General features: G+C 53.6%; 2 protein-coding genes across 2 annotated transcripts in view; one reads left to right on the top strand and one right to left on the bottom strand.

Annotated features, from left to right (window-relative positions):
• The window catches only part of LOC138822812 (uncharacterized), a 302,929-nt gene that overhangs the window by 215,042 nt on the left and 69,063 nt on the right, over positions 1-18,824 (top strand). The gene's annotated exons all lie outside the window — the stretch shown is intronic.
• The window catches only part of LOC138822838 (zinc finger CCHC domain-containing protein 14-like), a 58,142-nt gene that overhangs the window by 14,578 nt on the left and 24,740 nt on the right, over positions 1-18,824 (bottom strand). The window contains exons 2-3 of the mRNA XM_070015785.1: positions 11,859-11,976; positions 1,812-1,885 (exon numbers count right to left, since the gene is read on the bottom strand). Of these exons, the coding sequence (XP_069871886.1) occupies positions 1,812-1,885; positions 11,859-11,976 (192 nt within the window). The remainder of the gene's footprint in view (positions 1-1,811; positions 1,886-11,858; positions 11,977-18,824) is intronic.

Here is an 18,824-nt window from a genome sequence, read left to right as displayed (position 1 = left end):
GAAAGTTCTCACAGAAGCCAGGCACGGATGGCTCACACCTGTAATCCTAGCTATCAGGAAGCTGAGAGCTGAGGGTCATGGTTCAAGGCCAGCCCGGGCAGGAAAGTCTGTGAGGTCTTACCTTGAATTTAACCACCAGAAAACAGGAAGTGAAGCTGTGGCTCAAAGCTGAAGAGTGCTAGCCTTAAGCAGAAAAGCTCAGGGATAGCGCCCAAGCCCTGAGTTCAAGCCCCACAACTGATTTAAAAAAAAAAAAAAAAAAAAAGTAAAGTTTTACCAGGAGCAAGGCATCGATGGCTCACACCTGTAGTCCTAGTTACTCGGGACGCTGAGATCTAAGAGTAGAGTTTCAAAGCCAGCCCGGTTGGGAAAGTCTGCATTTGGGGGAAGGGGGGGGGGGGCGCAGCTTTTTCTGTTTATGTGATACTGAGGAATCGAACCCAGGGCTACATGCACACTAGGCAAGCACTCTACCATTAAGCCACATTCCCAGCCCCATGAAATTCTTACCTCCAATTAGCTAACCCTAAAGCTGGAAATGGTGCTATGGCTCAAGCGATAAGAGTGCTAGTAGCCTTGAGCAAAAAAAGTTCAGGGACAGTGCTCAGGCCTTGAGTTCAAGCCCCAGGACTGGCACAAAAAATTTTTTTTTTTTACCAGAAAAAGCTGGTAAAATGTAGACATCTCCACGCACATATAGTTGCAGACTACTTTTACTAAAAAATGTTCTATCATGTATTTTTCCTAAACATGATATGGGCTCCTCAGGGACTAGGAACAATCCCGATTCCCCTGACACAAAACTAAGCTACACCGCTCTGCCAGGTACCTGGCTCACACCTGCAGTCTCAGCTTCTCAGGAGGCTGAGGTCTGGGGACTGCAGTTTGAAGCCAGACTCGGCAGAAAAGTACATGAGATTCTTCATCTCTAATTAAACATCCCTCCCCCCACCAAAAAAAAAGCCAGAAGCAAAGCTGTGGCTCAAGCAGTAGAGTGCTGGGCGTGAGCCCAACAGCAAGCCCAGGCTTGAGGTACTTGAGCTCCAGCTCCAGGCAGTGCGCGTGCGTTTGCGTGCGTTTGTGCTCGCGAGAGGAACACTCCTTACCACACCTAGCTTATTTACCGAGATACCTCTATCTTCCCATCTGATTCCCACTGAACTGGTATTATAAGTATCTACTCCAGCATAGACACCCCAAATTTCCTGGGGGCTCCTTTGCGGTCGGGTTTGCATTCTGAGCCTCCCCCCCCCCACCACACACACACATGCACGCACTCACGCGCACGCACGCGTCTGGTCTTCTGGAATGAGGCCGACAGAGCCCTGGCTACCCTTGATGGAATTCCTGACTCCGCTGCCCTGAGCACTCTAGATGTAGGGAGAAGCCGGATCCTGCACAGCTCATGCCCTGCAGTGGCAGATCGCTAATGCGTCTACACAGTACATCTCATGCCTCGTGGCTCTTCGTGGCATTTGAATGTGGTGATCCGTAACCAGCAGCTGAAACACGCGTTGGTGTGAAGCGAGTTCTCCGCACAGGACAAAGGCTGCGTCCACCCAGTCCACTTGTGCCAGCCCTGGCTTCCAAGAAAGCTTGCTTGCCATGTAGCTTTTCCCTGAACCCTTTCCAGAGCTCCTCGGCCTGTTCTGGCCACGCCCACACCCAGGAGGTGTCAGTCACGACCTCACCACACGGCACCCCACCAGACGCCCGCTCGGTAGACCCTAGCAGCCCAACACCAAGGCACGGCTCTGGCCAGGTGATCAGGTCCCTGCCTGCCCAAGAGGAGGAAAAGCTTCGTGACTTACCTCAAAGGAGCATTCAACACTCCGGTCATTTTTTGTGTGCGACCATCCCTTCAGGTCTATCTTCTCAACACTCACTGCAAAAGCAAACAAACAAAAACAAGACAAGATTATGGGAGCAAAGAGACCTCAAGGCACAGACGTGATGCTCTGACAGGCATGCTCGGGCGGTGTCTCCAGCCTGGCCATCCAGCAGCCCCCACCTAGAGCCCGCAGCCAGGGCAGTACCCCAGGACACCCACAAAGCAGCTCCGACCCTGGCCACCCACAGAGAGCTAGCACCTGCTTTCCCTGATGATTGCGTGGGACAGCGTGCTGGCGTGGCCCGCAGCGGGCCTCATGGGCCAGGGTCCACGAAGGCTGCCAAGCCTTCCCAAGGCTGGGAAGCCTGTGGGCAGAGCACACAGACACAGCTCCAGCAGGTGCCCTGGAGACCTCAGCCTCTTTCACCAGGGGCTCCAAACTGGTTGGGGTTTTGGTGCTGGTTCTGGGACTTGAACTCTGGGCCTAGGTACTGTCCCTTAGCTTTGTCACATGAAGCTAGCGCTCTACCACTTGAGCCCCAGCTCCACTTCTTGCTTTTTTTTGATACTAAGGAGATAGAAGTCTCACTGACTTTGCTGCCCAGGTTGGCTTTGAAACGAGACCCTCAGATCTCAGCCTCTTGAGGAGCTAGGATTACAGGTGTGAGCCACCGGCGCCTGGCTCAAGCACTACTTCTAAATCAGCCCCAATGTGAGCCTGTGACACAGCCCTGGTGCCAGTGCCCCCATCCCCCCTCAGCACATGTACTAGTGACCCAGGCAGGGACAGTGGCCTCTCACTCCTCACATGACCCACCACGGCAGAGGAGGAAGGCCGTGCCCTGCGGGGACACACGGCCCTGCGCAGCACCAGCGCTGCCCACCACACGCCCCACCTCTCATCTGCTGTCCCCCAGGGCCTTCCAGACCACCTCCATGGAGCGCCGGCCCCACAAGTACTCAGGAATTCCCCGTGAGTTACATGACCACAAGACTTATGGAAAAATAATCTTAGAACCCCAGTTAAGGCACTGACAAACCCTGTGTCAATAGGATTCAAATTTTTAAACAACAGTTCCCTGACTTTTTTGGTCACAGCCCCTTTATCCCTCTATCATGACTGAATGCCTTAGACGGTAACAACCAGTTCTGTGCATTTTATTTGTGTATTTTATTTTTGGCCAGTACTTGAACTCGAACTCCATGCTTCACATTCTTTTTTTTTGTAGGTGGTGGGGCTTGAACTCTGGGCCTGGGCGCTGTCCCTCAGCTCTTCAGCTCAAGGCGAGCGCTCTACCGCTTGAGCCACAGCGCCACTTCTGGTTTTCTAATGGTTTATTGAAGATCAGAGTCTCATGGACTTTCCTGCCCAGGCTGGCTTTGAACCGTGATCCTCAGATCTCAGCCTCCTGAGTAGCGAGGGTGACAGGCGTGAGCCACCCGTGCCCAGCTTGCTTCGCATTCTCACTCAGCTTTTTTGCTCAAGGTTAGTGCTCTGCCCCTTAAGCCACACCTCCAGCCCAGCTTTTTTCTGGTTAATAGAGAATGGAGTCGGACTTTCCTTCCTGCACAGGCTGGCTTTGAACCGTGATCCTCCTATCTCAGCCTCCTGAGTAGCTGGGATTTCAGGCTTGAGCCACATGTGCCTGGCTCCTGGTATCTTTGGGGACTCTCCTTTCTGTGAGTGCCTAAGAACAAGGAATTTGAAAACTTAAATCCCAATGTGGCTTTCAACAGCATCCTCATCAATCAAAGCAGGGTTTTTTAGCCATAGTTTTGCTTTCTGAGTACATGACAGTGTCGCTCTGGCTTCTGACATCTGGTGACATGGGCAGGTTAACACCCACGCCAGGGAAGAGGACAGCGGCTACAGGGAGACCCAATACTGAATATCCATCTGACACTGAACCTCTGTGAAGTCGCCTCCACCAGCCCCTCCCGAATGCCCTGTTGCTGTGGAGAGGGCAGCCACCAAACCCCCAACGCAGGGCAAGGGTGCTGTCTGGCTGCGCAGGGGATCGTGCCCCAAGACTGGCTCCGGGGCCAGCGCTCTGCCTCACGTCTGCTAATCAAGAATCTGCATTCTCATTTTAACCCTGGTGTTCTCACAGGCGTCATGCGGCTCTAGCTGGCGGGGAGCATGTGCCCCTCCTGCCTCTGCACCTGCGGGGATCAGCACCAGGCGCTGAGCACCTCTGCCTCCCACAGCCGAGCCATGGGCTCCAGTCCTTCTGGAGAGGCCTGGGGGGAGGGGGGCAAGGCCGTCGTGTCCGCCTGTCACCTCTTCCTCGTTTTCCTTCCTTTCCTCCTCCCTCCATTCCATTTTTCTCTCTCCCTCTCCTTTTCTTTTCTTTTTTAAAGACGGTCTCCCTGTGTTGCACAGGCTGGCCTCACTCCTAGACTCACACCATCCTCACGTCTCCAGCTGCCCTAAGTTTAGAAGGTACAGCCACGTGCAAGTCTGTTACTGTGGGTTGTGGGGCACGCCTGCAGCCCTGGCGCGCAGGAGCTGAAGCAGGAGCATCAGGAGCCGGACAGAGACAGACTCCCTTCCTTCTGTCCCGACTTGTCTCACCTCCTATTCACATTGTTTCTCTTGATCAGTTTTACTCAACTCAAGTCTGAAAATCATCAACACAAAGCCTTGCCAACACAGTCACCCATGTTACTCGTGTGTGCCGCCACATGTTACTCCATGTGGCCTCCAACTCATCCTCCTGTCTGGGCCTCCAGAGCGGCCACTGGTGTGGCTGCCACGCATGCCTCCCTAATGTTCCATGAATCAACACACCACAGCCCCGATGACGGGAGCTGTGGAAGAGGGTGTAAACGTGCCCCGCAAGCGGGGCAGACATTGTGGAAGCCCCTGTCCTAGCAGGCAGAAAGCCGGTGGGACCAGGGGTAGCACCTGCCGCTTCTCAATGTTTGCCCCCGCACAAGTGCTGGGCCTCCCATCTCCACAGTGAAGTGGGGTGCAGGGGTCCAGAAATGAAGGGGAGCAGCCCTCTTCTCCCTGACGGCCACGGAGCACGCATGGGAGACGGTGGGGTCCGGCTGCGGCGTGGAGAATCACCCGGCGGAAGGAGGTGGGGACAGTTCACGCACAGGAAGACTCACGCTGAACAGAAAGAGCCTGCAATGACCTGCAGTCAGGTGTACCCCAGAGAAATGAGTACGAGTGCCAAAGTGTGTGGGCGCCCCTAAGCAGGCCCGCAGCAGCCCCACTCCAGAGCAGAGCCGCCGGCACCAAGGCAGGGGCAGAAGGGCCAGGGAAAGCGGAAAACAAGGGCAAAATGGACGCTGACCCATTATTCACAGTGGCCTGCGTGGCCTGTTGAAATGCCACCACTCACAATGGGCCAGCTTAAATCATGACTGAACATTTTTTCAAGAGTTCTATCTACCTACTAACGCTGCTTGAAACAATCCATTTTAAACATGCTAGAGCCCGAGTATTCCAAACACTGAAACACTGAGCCTAGCTGTTACGTACACCTGGCTTGTTTTAGATCATGGGGGTCACAAACTGTAGCTCTCAGATCACACCAGCAGCCTGAGCATTAAGGTTCTTTTCACATTTTCGTGGTCGTACCGAACTCAGGGCTTCGTGCTCGCTGCTCTGGCACAGCGCCTCACTTGCTGCCTGGGCTGCTTCAGAAGCCTGGGCTGCGGGCGGCATGAGGGCCTCAGACACCACGTCCACCCTCGCTCTGGAGATGGAGTTCACGCACTTGTTTTCCCAGTAGCCTCGGACCGCAGTCCTTTTGAATTCAGCCTCCCAAGTGGACAGGTTACAGATGTGTGTCACAGGCGCCAGGCCTTGTTCTTGGAACAGTCTTCCTGCCTCTGCCTGGAGCCTTGGATTACAGGCAGACACCAGCCGTTTCTTACAGTGTTCACTGAAAGAAAAGCTCTTGTCTATCAAAGAAGATTACTTCCGGTCAATCTCATAAAAACTCTTTTTCGGAGAGGCTCCTTCTTTATCCAGGTCGGTTGCCCTTGATACATTTTAGTTTCATCCTTTTCCTGTTGCACTTTTTCCTGTTTAACTTCAGCTAGAAGCTCCTGGAATTTTAGTTACATCCTGTTGATTACACCACAGCCAAGGAGACCAGGTTAGAGATAAAAAGAGAGCAGCCTGCCAGCATCGTGACTGATGGCTCCCCCTGCCAATGAACTGTGCCATGCCAGGGCTGTTCCAACACCTCCAACATCCTGGAGCCATTCTAACACACACACACACACACACACACACACACGTACATACACATACACACATACATACACATGCGTATACACACGTACACATGCATACATATACACACACACGTGAAGGAAGGGGTGAGTGTCCAAAAAGAATTGTACTCATTACCTCATGTATGGCAGGTCAACCCCTTATATACCACTCCCTATTAACAATAAAATATATTTAAAATAATATACAATATGAACATTAAACACACACATGCACCTTGTCTTTTTCAGAAACACTAAGGCCACTCTCAGGTCAGTGGAAACACTGGCAGCCTTACCTTCAGAACATAGGAAATGTTGCCTAGTGACTTCTTTAATACCAGACTTTGACAGATTTGCACTATATGGGGAAGAGAACTCAGTAACAACTACTACTGAGAGTTTTCACACCCAAAATACATAAAATGCTGTCTAAGACTCAAGTGCAGAAACAGTCCTTCCCAGAAGAAGAGATCCACTCAAATCCTTGAAGACAGGGGCCTTCCCCACGCTTGTAGGGCCAGAGAACAAGGAACACAAGGCTTAGTGTGAAGCCATGTGGCACCCAGTTTTTATTCATAGGTTTGTTGTTGTTTTAAGTATTAATTGGGGGGAAAACACACACAGCAAAAAGCAAACTGTGGATGTGGGCAAACACACAATGGTCCTTGAGCGGGCGCTACGGGAAGCTTTATGCTTTCTTCACATAAACAGATCCAACACTACCTCTTTCACCCAGAGTTGTACTTCTTGTTATTCTATTTTTGCTGGTCATGGGACTTGAACTCAGGGCTTAGATGCTGCACTGAGCCCTTCAGCTCAAGGCAAGCGCTCTACTCACATCTGCACTACGTTGCCAGTTTTTGATTTACTGAGTTCCAGCTTGGAACTCTTGTATCCACAAGCAATCCTCTGAGGATGCAATCCTGCCCGCGCCCCCCCCCCCCCACCAGACAAGCCTCTTGTCCAGGTGCAGTGCTGCTCCATCATTAGTGACACAGGAGCTCCAGTTACAGACTCTCACAGACCTTGGCTCCTCCATCGTTTCCTACCTAAATCACAGTCACGCAGGAGATAAAGGGCACGCCGTCCTCCTCTGTGTTGCCTTGATATCTAATGACACTTTCTATCCTTTACAATCACGAGTCTTCTCTCTGAACCTTGACTTTCCTGCACTTCATCAGCTGTCCAAAGAGGGTTTCACTGTGCCATTTCCACACATGCACACAACACATCCTCACCCACACCACGTCTTTTCTTGGACACTGGCTGCGTGGTTTTCTTCTTGCTCCATTTTCGTACATGGGGTTGTCTCCTCACCATTCCCAATTCTTGTTCTTGTTCCCACTCTTGCTGTTCGCCCAGTCAGAACAAGCCACCCGTGTCTTCCATCGACATCACCCTGAGCATGAAAGCACCCACAGTGCTTGGCATAGGGGAGCGACCGTTTTCCATCTTAGTGTTGCTGTGTAGACACGAATTCTGGCCCAAAGCAGCTCTCACGGGGCGGGGCAGGCTCCCGAAGGCCCTCTGGATGAGGGCCGGGCCCGTCCGTGCAGACTCACCGCAGACGCTTCCCTTGCCGTCTGGGCTTCGCGGCCTCTAGGGCCTCCTGGAGGGGGCGTCTGCATCCCGCTTTTCTGCCGAGGCTCCGTGGCTTGGAGGCCTCCCCCAGACAAGGGCTTGGCCATGGGACTGGCTGTGACTCCCAGAAAGAGGGGGAAGGGACCACGTACAGGTCAGAGCCTGGCCTCCCCCAGGACCTCCACCATAGGAAGAGTACGCCCTGGTCAAGCAGTCGCTGGAGGAAGATGAGGACACCGAGAGGCCCTCAGCCTCCACCCCCCCTGCACTCACAGCCTGGCAGGAGGCCGTCCACCTGCTGGCTGCGGAGTCTGAGCTGGCCAGCACCCCCAGTCCTCCCGCCCAGCTGCAGTCTGTCTTCCCAAGCTACCTTCAATCTCCCTGGCACCACTTTAATGCACATTTTCCAAAACTGAAGATCAGCAGCGCAGAGGAAGGGGCAGCAGAGGTGGACGCCTGGCAAGCAGCACCATTATTCCTGTACTGTACCTGAAGACAAGAGGCCCACGGAAGCAGGCCTTCCTTCCGGATAAAGCCCAGTCCCTGACATGCCCATCAGCACCACGGCGAGGCCATCAAGAGAACCTGAGCGAAACCTTCTCTCCTTGAGTCTGTGGCTATGGGAACAGCCGCCCATCCCTACTCAGAGGCTCCCGCTAAGCAGACCAGAGCCTCCCTGCAGCTCCAGGGCCTATCCTGCCCCCTTTGGCATGGCATGTCCCTCAAGAGTCATACCCTTGCCGGGCGCCAGTGGCTCACGTCCATAATCCCAGTTACTCAAGAGGCTGAGATCTGACCATTACACTTCAAGGTAAGCCTGGGTAGGAAAGTCTGTGAAACTCTGATCTCCCATTAACCACCAAAAAAGCAAGAAGTGGAGCTGTGGCTGGATTAACAGAGTGCCCGCCTTGAGCAAAAAAACTCAAACAATGCCTACGCCCTGATTTTAAGCCTCAGAACAAACAAACAAAACAAAACAAAAAAACAGTAGCACGCCCTGGAGGAAAAGTGGCAGCAGGCAAGCTTTCACAAAACTCATCATGTGGGTGAAGCCTCAGAGACAATGCTACAGAAAGCCAACTGCCCTCAGCAGGAGAACTGGGCAACCCGGCCCTCTCGAGGAACACGACACACTGCACTGGGTTCTTCCAACAGCAGGAGATGCCACTAAAAGCAGCCTGGAAATAATCTCTAAGACCCCCCAGTGCCAGGCATGCATATGGTATAAGAAGGCCCCTTCAAGGCAGCCTGTGTGAAGACAGCACAGGCTCTGGAGTAGAGAAAGTGCAAGGGCACCTGTCTAGCCCAAGCCAGTCACAGCTTGGAGCAAGCAACACCGGGCCCAAGGCCCAAGGTCTGAGCCAGAGCAGATCAGCGCTGCACTCCACCCAGGTCCCGTCACTGGGACGATCTTGGCCTTGGGGCTGTCTCCTGGGGTCTCAGGAGTGCAGTGTCACATGGAGCTCTGTGAAGGAGACATCTGCAGAAGAGGGCCACTCCAGAAGCAAGTCCCCTCCCCTGAAGTCTGAGTGACCGATAGTGTCCAGCAATGTCTCCTCCTACTTGCTTCAGTTTAATGGTTGAATTCATAAGCCCAATATTAAGAGAGCACTTCAGCAAACAGCTGCCAAAACTACGTCAAAAGAGAAATCGTAATATGTAAGTACTGCTGAAGACAGGAGAAAGATGAAAGAGAATCAGCGTGGTTTTCAGGAACAGACACGACCAGCCCAAGTCCCTAACAGCACCAAGAGCAGAAGCTACTCGACCGGCGCGGACACTGCCTGCCTTACCTCCTGAAAACAGCTCTCACTTAAAAACTGAAAAGAAGCTAGACACTGGCGGCTCACACCTGTCATCATTGCCACTCAGGAGGCGGAGACCTGAGGATCATGGTTCAAAGCCAGCTTGGGCAGGAAGCTACATGAGACTCTTACAGGGAATACTGTTCAAGTGGTAGAGCACTAGCACGGAAGAAAAAGTGAAGGGGCAGCCTCCAGGCCCGTCCTCCACATGGGCATGGACACACACACAGACACACAGACACGCACACACACACACACAAGAAACTCAGCACAAAAACATTCTGCTATTTGTCATTTTGTTTATTCAGGGTTTGGTTTTTCTGAGGGTGCTAAGGAATTAACTCAGGGTTCTTCTGCTTGACAATACTCTAAACCTTGAGCTATGTTCCAACCTTGTTTGCTTCAGTTACTTTTCAGCCAGAGTCATGCATTCTGCCCAGGGCCAAACTCAGAACCACAACCCCCCTACCTACAGTTCCTGGTGTGTCTGAGACTTTAAGTGGGAACTGCCACTCGGGTTGTTTTGTGGAGACTGAGTCTCACTAGCATGGATGCCTCCCTGGCACTTCAGACAGAACTCTCCCTGCCCGTGCCTTGCAGGAAGCTGGCAATTATATGGACTGCACCACGCTCAGCCTAAACATATATTCTTCAAAGTCTCACTTATATAACACAATTTCTAATGTACCGCTGGCTTTCCCGCTTTTGTTTGGCTTCTTGGTGGACAAGCAACGTGGGCCGCCTGGCCGCCTGTGGCTGATGGTGAGTCTGGTCAGACACTCCAGCATCATGACTGCTCTGGTCACCTTTCTGTGTCTTGTCAGGACACAGCACACTGCTACAGAAGTCCTCATCCGTCTGACTGAACTGTTTTCACAAATGGGAGGCATGCATAACAGAGAGAAGCAAAGCAGATAGAAGACCCATCCCCTGTCGTGGCAAGCACAGGACGTGCGTGGTGTGTGGTGGGCGTGGCACCGGGCCTGAGGGCCAGCACACGGCTCACTGTGTACTGGGGCAGCACCTGGGTGGCCCGGGCACAGCGCCGGCCACAGGAAGAACTGCAGAGATTACAGGAATAGGCTGTGTTGGCTTTGAAGCAAAGGGCCTGGTGCGGGGCAGAGGGACATGTGTGTAGTCACGGCTCAGCAGGACACCACGGTCAGCCCAGAAAGCAAGACGAGACCAGAGTACCACACTCCAACACACACAGGACTTCTACAGGTCCCAGCTAACCCACAGGCTGTTTGTTCAGACGACCTCAGTTCAAGGCCAGAGGCTGCCTTCTCATGACCCTGGGCACAGCTGCCCGCTCACACTGTCCCAAGCCTCACACTTTCATCGGAACACAAGAACACTGGCTCTACTTCATAGGACAGCCAAATGGTGCCAAAATCCCGGAGGCGGGGGCGCCCTAGGGCCACCGTATCCCACCCACCCCCCACCCCCGCCCCTGCCCGAGGAGGGGGTGGCACCATGGGTCCAGACCCGGAGGGAGGCAACAGCTGTGGCAGAGAAGCTGACTGGACTGCCCAGGCGTCAAATGCTGGTCATCACAGGCTTTGGAGCCACACTGCAGGGTGGCAACGGACAGCAATGGGAGCTCTAGGCCATGTGGGTGGACAGACCCATCAGGAGTGGGCATGTGGACTCTGCAGACGGGCCCCAACTGGAACATGCTCTGCAAAGGCGCAGAGGCTACAAACAGGCAAACCATGTGCAGTGCTTCAGAGGCGCATGAGGGCCCGGGCCGGGGCAGGGACCAGGCGGGGCCTGGTTGTGCGGTGCTGGCGAGGCGGTGTTTGAGAGCTGGGGTTCTCCCCGGCTGAGAGGGACTGAGAAGGAGCCTAAATGGGAGCCATGGAGGTGAGCAGCTTCTAAGCCACGGCAGACCACAGACGGCAGGCTGTACCCGGGAGGTGAGCAGCAGAAGCCCACAGCAGAAGAGGTTATGGTGTGTGTGACTGGGTGTGGGGAGGAAGAGGAATGGCCGCTCTGTGGACCAGGGGCAGGTGGACAGCCACCGCTGTGAGCACGGGTCCCCACCGAGGATCCCACACTCCACCGCACTGAGTGGAAACACGCTTCCTCAGCCCGCAGGAGGCCGTGGCCCCCTCTCTGTGGCAGCACAGGACACACTCTGCACCCGCTCTGGGGATGCGCAGACTCACACACAGGCTGCTCTAGATGCAGGGTCTGTTTGGCTTCCTTCCAGCTTAATAGCTTAACAAACACCAATATCTGAGATTCCTACTGCCAGACAAGCCCGTGGAATCAGACGCAGCACCCCCACTGGCTCAGCACTGCTGGCATCTGAGCATGTGCGGCGAGACCCGGCCTGCCGAGCTGTGCGGCACGCGCCTCCCCCCGCCCTCTGACATCCTTGGAAGCCCGGTGTGGCCCACCTTTGCTGTGCTTTCCCAGAGGCCTCTTGGGCAGCGAATCCTCCGTGGAATGTGCTGATGTGTGCAGGGCGTTCTGCAGACTGTTACTGTGGACTGGGGTCTCAGCTCTGGGAGCAATCTGAAGGGACAAAACAATCATTTTATTCCCCTCCGCTTACTGGTACCATCACCACTTGACTTCTACGGTCCCTCCAAATCCACAGACAGCCCAGGGAACTCTAACTTGCCGTGGAGCATCCGTGGGGTCAGTGACCACAGGGTGCTGCTAGCCACCTGGCCACGAGTTACAAACCTCCAGGGGGCAAAATCTTTGTATATTTCTTCACAATAATGCTTCCCTACAAGGCAAATTACACCATAGGATGCAATGTCGGTACATCTAAATACGCCATAAAATGGTCTACAAGAGCGCAGAGGAAGACACAGCCAGGCAGACCTGGTAGCGTGTGAACAGCATGTTCTAGAGTCATCAGTACACACTTCTAGGAATTCATCTCAAGCCCTTACACAGAGAAAGAAACTTAGTGAGGTAGAACACTCACTCAGTACCTCAAACATGGAACATCTCCTAACTCCCTCCACAAAGACCCAACCAAGTCAACTGCAGGGCACACACAGAGAATCAGTTACCGCTCCCAAGTAACTACACTATGCACGAACTGTATGAAAATACATGGTAGCCATAGGTGCCATCCCCGCCCCCTTTCCCTTCCCTGGAGTTTACGGAAAATGTCTGTGAATGAACTGAGTGAGAGCCAAGTGCTGGCAGCTCATGTTGTAACCCTTGCCACTCAGGAGGCTGAGATCTGGCGGCCCAAGGCTGGAAGCAGCCCAGGCAGAAAAGTCCACAGGATTCCAGCTCCAATTAGTCTGGAGGCATGACGCAAGTAGTAGAGCACTAGCTGAGAGAAAGCAGAATGAGCGCAATGTTCTGAATTCATACAAGCCTAGCCCACTTTCAACCAGATCCTAACCACAGCTCTGTAGAAAGGGAGAGACTTTTCTGGGCAGGTAGGGGGAAGGTTGTGGGAAGTTCCACTCTCCCTCTTGTCAGTCTTTGGAAATTTCATAGCCTAAATAGATTGCATTCAGAATAAAAACTAGCAATGTTCTCCACTTCAGTTTTGCTGTTAGCCAACCACACTAGAGAAAGGCCCGAGGTCTCGCAGCTCCACAGGGATGTTTGGCTATTGAAGACTAGAAACACTGCACGACGAGTTCCCAGTTCAGATGTGAACAGCACTTGAGTGGTAAAAGGAACTGTTACATCCAAGGGCAAAAAAATGAGATCCTATTTGAAAAATAAAGCAAAAAGGGTGGAGCATGGCTTAGCACCTCCCAAAAGTCAACGGTTAATCGCCAATTTTCTAACTGAACTAAACGGAGCCATCTACACCTTGGATTTAACAGTTCCTTTCACCATCCAACTGCTAGGGTTTTGTGGGGGTTTTGGGCCAGTTCTGGCACTTGAACTCAGGGCCTGAACACTGTCCCTGAGCTTCTTTTGTTCAAGGCTAGCAATGTACCACTCCAGCCAGGCTGGCTTCGAACCGTGATCCTCAGATCTTAGCCTCCTAAGTAGCTGGGATGACAGGTGTGAGCCACTGGTGCCCAGTTTGGAGTTTTGGGTTTTTTTAATCCTCATGAAGCTACAGCAAGAATGGGAATAGGGAGTAAAGGAACCCTATTATAACAGCTGCTGAGAAGATGAACTAGTGCAACCACTTTAAAAGGCACTTTGGAGGTTCTTCAAAAAACTAAACATAGGCTGGGCAGCGCTGGTGGCTCACGCCTGTCATCCTAGCTACTCAGGAGGCTGAGATCTGAGGGTCAAGGCTCAAAGAAAGTCCATGAGACTCTTACCTCCAATAAACCGCCAGAAAACTAGAAGTGGTGCTATGGCTCAAGTGTAGAGTGCTAACCTTGAGCTGAAGAGCTGAAGGATAGTGCCCAGGCTCAGAGTTCAAGCCCCATGACAGACAAAAACAAAAACAAACAAACAAACAGAAACTAAGCAAAGAACCACATATGATCCAGAAATACCACTCTTGGGCATTTATCCAAAAGATTATAGTCAGGATACAGTAAAGATACTTGTATGCTATGTTCATTCCTATGCTATTCACCATAGGCAAGTTATGGAAACAGCCCAGATGCCCTACAATGATGAATGGAGAAAATGGGATATGAGGCAGGTGCCAGTGGCTACGCAGGAGGCTGAGACCTAAGACCTCAAGTTTGAAGCCAGCTTGGACAGGAAACTCTGAAACTCTCATCTCCAATTAAGCACCAACAATCTGGAAATGGAGCCATGCTCAAGTGGTAGAGCGCTAGCCTTGAGCAAAAAGGATCTGGTACAGTGCCCAAGCCCTGAGTTCAAGCCCCAGGTGCAGAACAACAGAAAGCAAAACAGAAAAAGAAAATGTTATATACGCCCAATGGAATTTTACTCATCCATCAGAAAAAATAATGTCATTTTCAGGGAAATGGATTAACCTAGAAAAAAACTACGTTAAGTGAAATAAGTCAGGTTCAAAGACAAAAGGCACGTGTGTTTTTCTCATTTTTGGAAATTAGATCTAAATTACAAACATACGTGAAAACCTGAGAGTTATATGCATATGTACATAATTTGACTAAAATACGGTACATGAGGAAGGGATTAACTTCCCCCTTATCAGCTATAAGTTGATCAACTGGGGCTGGGAAGGTGGCTCAGTGGTAGAGCGCTTGCCTTGCATGCATGAGGCCCTGGGTTCGATTCCTCAGCACCACATAAGCAAAAAGAAAAAAGCCGGAAGTGGCACTGTGGCTCAAGTGGTAGAGCGCTAGCCTTGAGCTGAAGAGCTGAGGGACTGCGCCCAGGCCCAGAGTTCAGGCCCCACGACTGGACCCCCCCAAAAAAAATTAAAAAAAAAAAAGTTGATCAACTGACAGTTTAACAAAACAAATACCAGGAAGGTAAAACATGGGGGAGGGGTGTTCAAGGAGAGGGAAAGCAGGAGAGGAAGAGTGTGTGAAAACAATCGTGTGGGGCAGAGATAGAAAATGAAAGAAGGGGTACACTGACCAAGATACACTGTACCCATGAACTGACATGTCAAACCCCTTCGTACAACTACGTAAAGATCTAAAGCAGTAAGGTAGTAGAAGCCTTTCAATCACACCAAGCCAGCAACAGGGGTCCTGGGTCCCAGCTCACAATCCTCTAGACACCCTGACCTACTCTGAGGTAGAATCAAAATGGCAGGCCACAGGCTGTCTTGACCAAGAGACCAGCATGACAGCTAGTGGAGAAGTTCCTGGCATACCCCGCCCCCAGCACAAAGGAAAACCAGCTCCCAATCCCAGACCTCAGGGGCAAAGCCAGGCAAAGGTGCACTCTGACCACAGACCCACACTTGGACTGGCCCCTGGCCCCAAGCCCCTCTCCACAGAGGAGCCCCAAGGCTCCAAGGAGGGGATATTCACCAGTGTCCACATACCCAGTCAGGAGTTCTGCAAGTGGGCAGTAACTCATCTTGCTCTCATTCGCTTTCCCCCTCTTTCCTCCCCCCGCCCCCGCCACCCAGTCCCGGGGCCTGGGTACTGTCCCTGATCCTCTTTGTGCTCAAGGCAAGCGCTCTCTATCACTTGAGCCACAGCACCACTTCCAGATTTTTCTGAGTAGTTTATTGAAGAGTCTCAAAGGGGCTGGGAAGGTAGCTCAGCCAGCGGTAGAGTGCATGCCTTGCATGCATGAGGCCCTGGGTTCGATTCCTCAGCACCACATAAACAGAAAAAGCCCGAAGTGGCGCTGTGGCTCCAGTGGTAGAGCGCTAGCCTTGAGCTGAAGAGCTGAGAGACAGCGCCCAGACCCAGAGTTCAGACCCCATGACCGGCCAAAAAAAAAAAAAAAAAAAAAAAGAGTCTCAAGGACTTTCATGCCCAGGCTGGCTTCAAATGGTGATCCTCAGATCTCAGCCTCCTGAATAGAAAGGATTACAGGCGTGAGCCACCTGTGCCCTGCCCTGTATTTCTTGTTTTCTTCGTGTGGCTTAATTGGTGGCCAGACTGGACACAAGGTGCACCTAAGTGCAGGCTTGGAAAGGTCTTGCTGGTCCCAGGGAGGATCACAGGCCTGAAAGACTACAGGAAGAACTTCCTACACATGGACAGGAAGGGCTGCAGGCTGCAGTCCTAAGCCACAGCTCTGTGCCCAGGGAAAAGGCAAGTTCCCCAACTGAAACACACACGCAGCATCCAACACACAGGCAGAAAGAAAAGGCTCTAGAATTCTAACTCTAAAACGATGCACTTGCTTTCTTCAGTACTGTCTCCCAAAGCAATTCTCTTGGTCTCTCAAATGTTCACTTTTTCCAGGCAGCCTTTATCTCCACTCTGCTCCTTGTTTACATTCGAAGCTGCCTCCCGGGAGCTTCCCAGAAATGCTGTTTTGGGTTATTTTTGGTCAGGGAAATTGGTCCACGTGACTCAGATGCTCTGACTCACGCTCACCGCAGAGCTCGCTCCCGACACTCACTGACTGAGAGGAGCCAGGCCCATCAGGACCAAAAGTCGCCTTCCGCAGCTGCGCACCAGAGAACAGGCCAGCGGAGGCGGCCCACCTCCTGGGCTTCCCCGGCTCCTTCACTCTCTCCTGCGGCTCCTTGCCTTCTTCCCAGGTGAACATCAGATTCTCTGCTTGCCACTAGCTGCCCTTCACCTGCATGGCCAGCTCAGACGGTGTCCTCCTCTCAACACAACTGCCACCATCTCAGCGAGACTTCTCCATGCTCAACAGCGCATTTTGGGGGGGGGGGGTGGAGGTTGTTGTTTCCTATTCACAGCAGACTCTCCTGCTCTTAGAACAATGCCTGCCACATGCTGGCTTGAAGGGATGTGTACAATAAAGAGCAATCCAACTTACATGGCACATCCGATGAGTACAAGTAAACTTCCTGCAAATTAATCCAGGCTGACACAGTGCTGGCCTGCCAGAGCAGCACTGCTTGGGAACGTGGAGTCTGGGGAGGGAGGCCTGAGCCCCAGGGCCCCGCCTCCTGCCCCCACCAAAGTTCCCTTCGGTCCCTGCCTGATGCACAACTGGGGTGCTCTCCTGCTGCCCAACTCCTGGAGGTCACAGCTGCTCTGGTACGGAGTCAAGTCCCAAACCAGTGCTCATCCAGGCCTGGGCTGGGCCAAGGCCAACACACCGCCACCTAGCACCCTGGGCCGCCATGATACTGGCCTTGTTGGAACAGCCGGGGGCGCACGGCTCTGGTAGGAGAGACATGAGGGGAGCAGGGGAGTTCACCTCTGTGTGGACATTCAGACCGAGGGACCACAGCCCTGCAGGGGAGGTGATGCGCTCAGAGCAGCTCAGGCGGCATGCAAGCTGGAGCCGGGCGTTCACCTGAGGCCGGAGGCCCAGCGAGGCCCACCCAAAGGCCTGGCACCCACCAGAGGCCCAGTGAGGCTTGGCACCCACCCGAGGCCCACCTGAGGCCCAGCAAGGCCCGGTGCCCACCCCTGGGCCCGGCGAGGCCCACCGAAGGCCCACCTGAAGCCCAGCGAGGCCCACCCAAGGCCCAGCGAGGCCCAGCAAGGCCCAGCACCCACCCAAGGCCCGGCACCCACCCAAGGCCCAGCGAGGCCCAGCAAGGCCCAGCACCCACCCGAGGCCAACCCAAGGCCCAGCAAGGCCCAGCAAGGCCCAGCAAGGCCCAGTAAGGCCCAGCACCCACCCGAGGCCAACCCAAGGCCCAGTGAGGCCCAGCAAGGCCCAGCACCCACCCGAGGCCCACCCAAGGCCCGGCACCCACCCAAGGCCCACCCAAGGCCCACCCAAGGCCCGGCACCCACCCAAGGCCCGGCACCCACCCAAGGCCCAGTGAGGCCCGGCACCCACCCAAGGCCCACCCGAGGCCCACCCAAGGCCCACCCAAGGCCCACCCAAGGCCCGGCACCCACCCAAGGCCCGGCACCCACCCAAGGCCCAGTGAGGCCCGGCACCCACCCAAGGCCCACCCGAGGCCCACCCAAGGCCCACCCAAGGCCCACCCGAGGCCCACCCAAGGCCCACCCAAGGCCCACCCAAGGCCCGGCACCCACCCAAGGCCCGGCACCCACCCAAGGCCCGGCACCCAACCAAGGCCCACCCAAGGCCCGGCACCCACCCAAGGCCCACCCGAGGCCCGGCGCCTACCCAAAGCCCCCCCCAGGCCCGGCGCCCCCCAGGCCCGGCGCCCACAGGATGAGGCACAGTGACAGCACTTGCTGTCCCAGACGTTGACACTGTTTAAAAAGGTTTTCCTCATTCAGGAAACCTGATGAACCTAACATGCAGGCTTCTCTAAAGTGTATGTTTAACTTCCAGCTTTTCAGGGGTTCACTGGAGTCTTGTGCGCTGTCCCTGTGCTCCGATCTCAGCCTCCAAAGAGCTAGGATTACAGGCGTGACCCACTAGTATCCACCTTTTTTATTTTTTAATTTTAAAATTAAGCACCAGAGACATGATTTATATTCTCAGACAGTAAGTGTTCTTTCCAATCTGCTTCTCCCACGGCAAATGATATGAACACGCACAGCCGTGTGGATCTCTAGAAACCTGAACAGCAGCGGGGAGTGGTGCCTGGGACCAACAGCCCCAGCAGCCCAGGAGGCTGAGATGCAAGGTTCCAGGCCCACCTGAGCAAACGGTGAGACGCCATCTCTAGATAAAGTAAACGCGTGTGAGCTGGGTGTAGCTCAGTGGTAGAGTGCGTGCCTAGAATGCACAGGGCCTTGCGTTTATTACCCGGCAACCAAAATACTAAATTATAAATTTCAAATCCAGACAGGGCAAGGCAGTCCCTGAGACTCTATCTCCAATTAACCACCAAAAGGCCTAGTGGGATTGTGGTCTGGGTGGTAAGAGTGCTAGCCTTGGGCAGAAAAGCTACAGGCTGTGCCGGTACAGGCACAGTTTAAAACAAGCATTAAAGA

This window comes from Dipodomys merriami, unplaced genomic scaffold, assembly GCF_024711535.1.
Source record: "Dipodomys merriami isolate MVZ:Mamm:240054 unplaced genomic scaffold, mDipMer1.0.p SCAF_116, whole genome shotgun sequence".
Classification (NCBI taxonomy): Eukaryota; Metazoa; Chordata; class Mammalia; order Rodentia; family Heteromyidae; genus Dipodomys; species Dipodomys merriami.
This window is presented reverse-complemented; position numbering and strand designations above follow the sequence as displayed.